General features: G+C 42.1%; 1 protein-coding gene across 1 annotated transcript in view; it reads right to left on the bottom strand.

Annotated features, from left to right (window-relative positions):
- Nucleotides 1-2926, bottom strand: part of LOC109952399 (complement C3) — a 25955-nt gene that overhangs the window by 15127 nt on the left and 7902 nt on the right. The window contains exons 12-16 of the mRNA XM_020587458.1: nt 2041-2140; nt 1825-1919; nt 1507-1698; nt 1230-1385; nt 997-1126 (exon numbers count right to left, since the gene is read on the bottom strand). Coding sequence (XP_020443114.1) covers nt 997-1126; nt 1230-1385; nt 1507-1698; nt 1825-1919; nt 2041-2140 — 673 coding nt within the window. The remainder of the gene's footprint in view (nt 1-996; nt 1127-1229; nt 1386-1506; nt 1699-1824; nt 1920-2040; nt 2141-2926) is intronic.

Genomic DNA, 2926 nt, shown 5'->3' with positions numbered 1-2926 from the left:
TGGTAAAACAGAATACATGTGTATGAACAAGAGGGAGGGAAGTAGAACAGTGAGGTTACAGGGGGCTGAGGTCAAGAAGGTGCAGGATTTTAAGTATTTGGGGTCAACAGTCCAGTGTGATGGGGGGTGTAGGAAAGAGGTGAAGAGGTGCGTGCAGGCAGGTTGGAGTGGGTGAAGAAAGGTGTCAGGAGTGTTGTGTGACAGAAGAGTGTCAGCAAGAATCAAAGGAAAGGTGTACAAGACAGTAGTGAGACCAGCTATGCTGTATGGGTTAGAGACTGTAGCAGTGAGGAAAAGACAAGAGGCAGAGATGGAGGTAGCAGAAATGAGGATGTTGAGGTTCTCTTTAGGAGGGACCAGGATAGACAGGATTGGGAATGAGCACATCAGAGGGACAGCTCAGGTCGGCTGTTTTAGGGACAAGGTCAGAGATGTGCAAAGGAGGGATAGTGGTTATATTGGTAGAAGGATGTTGGAGATGGAGCTGCCAGGCAAGAGGTCAAGAGGAAGGCCAAAGAGGAGATATATGGATGTGCTAAAAGAGGACATGAAGTTAATTGGGGTGAGAGTAGAGGATGCCGAGGATAGAGTTAGGTGGAAACAGATGATTTGCTATGGCGACCCCTAATGAGAACAGCTGGAAGAAGAAGAAGAAGAAGATGTACTGTGCATTACATATACAGTATGAGGTTACAGGCAGTGCAAAAATGCATAACAGTCAAACATGCCAGAATGAATACATGTACAGAGGTGGTTTTATGTGTTGGTGGTACATGTACGCATACACAGTCTGCTCAGTCTTAAATGTACGAACAAAAAAAACCCCTAAAGCTCAATGTTCACTTCTGATTAGTGATATTACAGCCTAAAGATGGGCATGCTCAGGGAAGTATGTGCTGTTTGCCCTGCCTCAGCTTAACCCTTGTTGACCAAATTAGGATTTTCAAGAACAATATTAGTAGGAAGAAAGAAAATAGTGAGATTGTAGATGGTCACCTTGTCTGTAGGCAGTCCCAGGGGCAGTGTCAGATTCAAACAACAGCCCGGCATCATAAAACACACTCATACTGTTCTTCCCTCCACCTGGTGTGCAGCCTGTGTCGTACTTCTCTACAGCGTCCCACACCTGAGCACATGCAAATACAATCAGACAAGGCTTAGGGTTATGCCATATAGAATATGCAGTTAAAGTATATCGCCCATTAATCCCACAATAAAGAAACTATTGCCTTTTTCTGGGTGAGGCGGTGCTTGTTGTTTAGGACGTAGACACCTTTGTCAACTGCTACCAGTCCCACTATGGCCTCTGGATCTCCTGTCACCTTCAGACCAAATGTTGAACGAGGAATATAGGACGCAGCAGGTCGTAAAGGGTCCAAATTCAGCTAAAAATGTTAGGAGGAGCAATGGAAGAAACATGTAGATTTGTATTTGTTAAAACAACTATACGTGAACAGTACAAATAACCAGTTTGGGTTACATTATTTGTCCACTTATGTGTCTCACCGTGCCCATGCAGGAGTCCTTGACATCCACCCAAACAGAGTCTGATACCACTTCATTGTCATTTGTGTGGTAGTAGGCTACAATGCGGAAAGATGGTAGCATGTCTTTGGTGATGGAAACTATCAGGGAAATCATTAGTTGACCTTTTATCCTGTAACGGTCATGTTTCACCAGCCGACCTCTGCTCAGGATCTAGGAACACAGATTCTCTCTAACATACATACATACATACAGTACTACATAGGCTTCAAAATCAACACAAACACCCACAAGCATGTGCACAAATGCATACATTCACAGGTGTAAAACATCTCTCACCAGATATGTCATGTCATTTTGTGGGTTTTCTGGCTTATTGAGGTTGATGTTGACTTTCATGTTGTCTCCTAATTTTACTTCTGCTGTATCAACACCTGCAATAACAACATTTGAATTAACAAAATTAACATGAAAAAAATATTGTATAGTAGTTTGACGGCACTGCCGCCATTACCACCATTATCACTACCTATTTGATATTATTTTAGTATGTACCTATGTGGATGTAACTTTTGCTGTTAGTTCTATATGGAAGAGCTGTCATGGTGGCCGATGCTTGCCTTTCAGGTGAAATACCAGGATCCTTTGTCTTTGCCTACAATTAAACACAGGTAAGTATACACACAATCACATAAAGTTACATAGTTTAGATTATGCCTCAATAATTCATGGTACAACTTGCAAATCCATGCCTTAAAGCTGGCATCACAAAAGCTGGAAAGGAGATGGTGTTCAACTTAGTGCTAACATTTTCTGCTTGGGTGCATTTTACTAAGGCTAGCTGTGCCCAGGTTTTGTTATTTGGGAAATATGCTTTTTGCTTTATGGTGTCTTGTCATCACTGTGACATTGTCATGCAAACAGCAGCCACTGCACCTAGTCAAGAAATAGTTCCACACATACAGCACTATAACCCTACATAAAACCCCAGCATGTCACAGCAAAGCTGTGCAAAAGTTTTAGGCACTTTAGATGTTTCAGTTCTTATCCTCTTGACCCAGGTGTCCTAGGTTCTAGCTAATTATAGACCAATATCCCCTTTATTTCCAAAATCCTTGAAAAAGCTGTTGCAAAGCAGTTATGTGACCACTTGCACAAGAATGATTTGTTTGAGGATTTTCAGTCAGGATTTAGAGTCCATCATAGTACAGAAACCGCATTGGTGAAAGTCCCCAATGATCTTCTCCTAGCCTCAGATAAAGGACTTGCCTCCATACTTGTCCTCTTAGATCTCAGTGCTGCTTTTGACCCCATTGATCACAGCATCTTACTGCAGAGACTTGAACATGTTATTGGGATTAAAGGAACTGTGCAGACGATACTCACATCTTATTTATCAGAAAGATTTCAGTTTGTTCATGTTAATGACGAATGTTCCACA

Source organism: Monopterus albus, unplaced genomic scaffold, assembly GCF_001952655.1.
Source record: "Monopterus albus unplaced genomic scaffold, M_albus_1.0 scaffold458.1, whole genome shotgun sequence".
NCBI classification, from domain to species: domain Eukaryota; kingdom Metazoa; phylum Chordata; class Actinopteri; order Synbranchiformes; family Synbranchidae; genus Monopterus; species Monopterus albus.
Note: the sequence above shows the minus strand (reverse complement) of the source record. Positions and strands in the feature narration are given on the sequence as shown.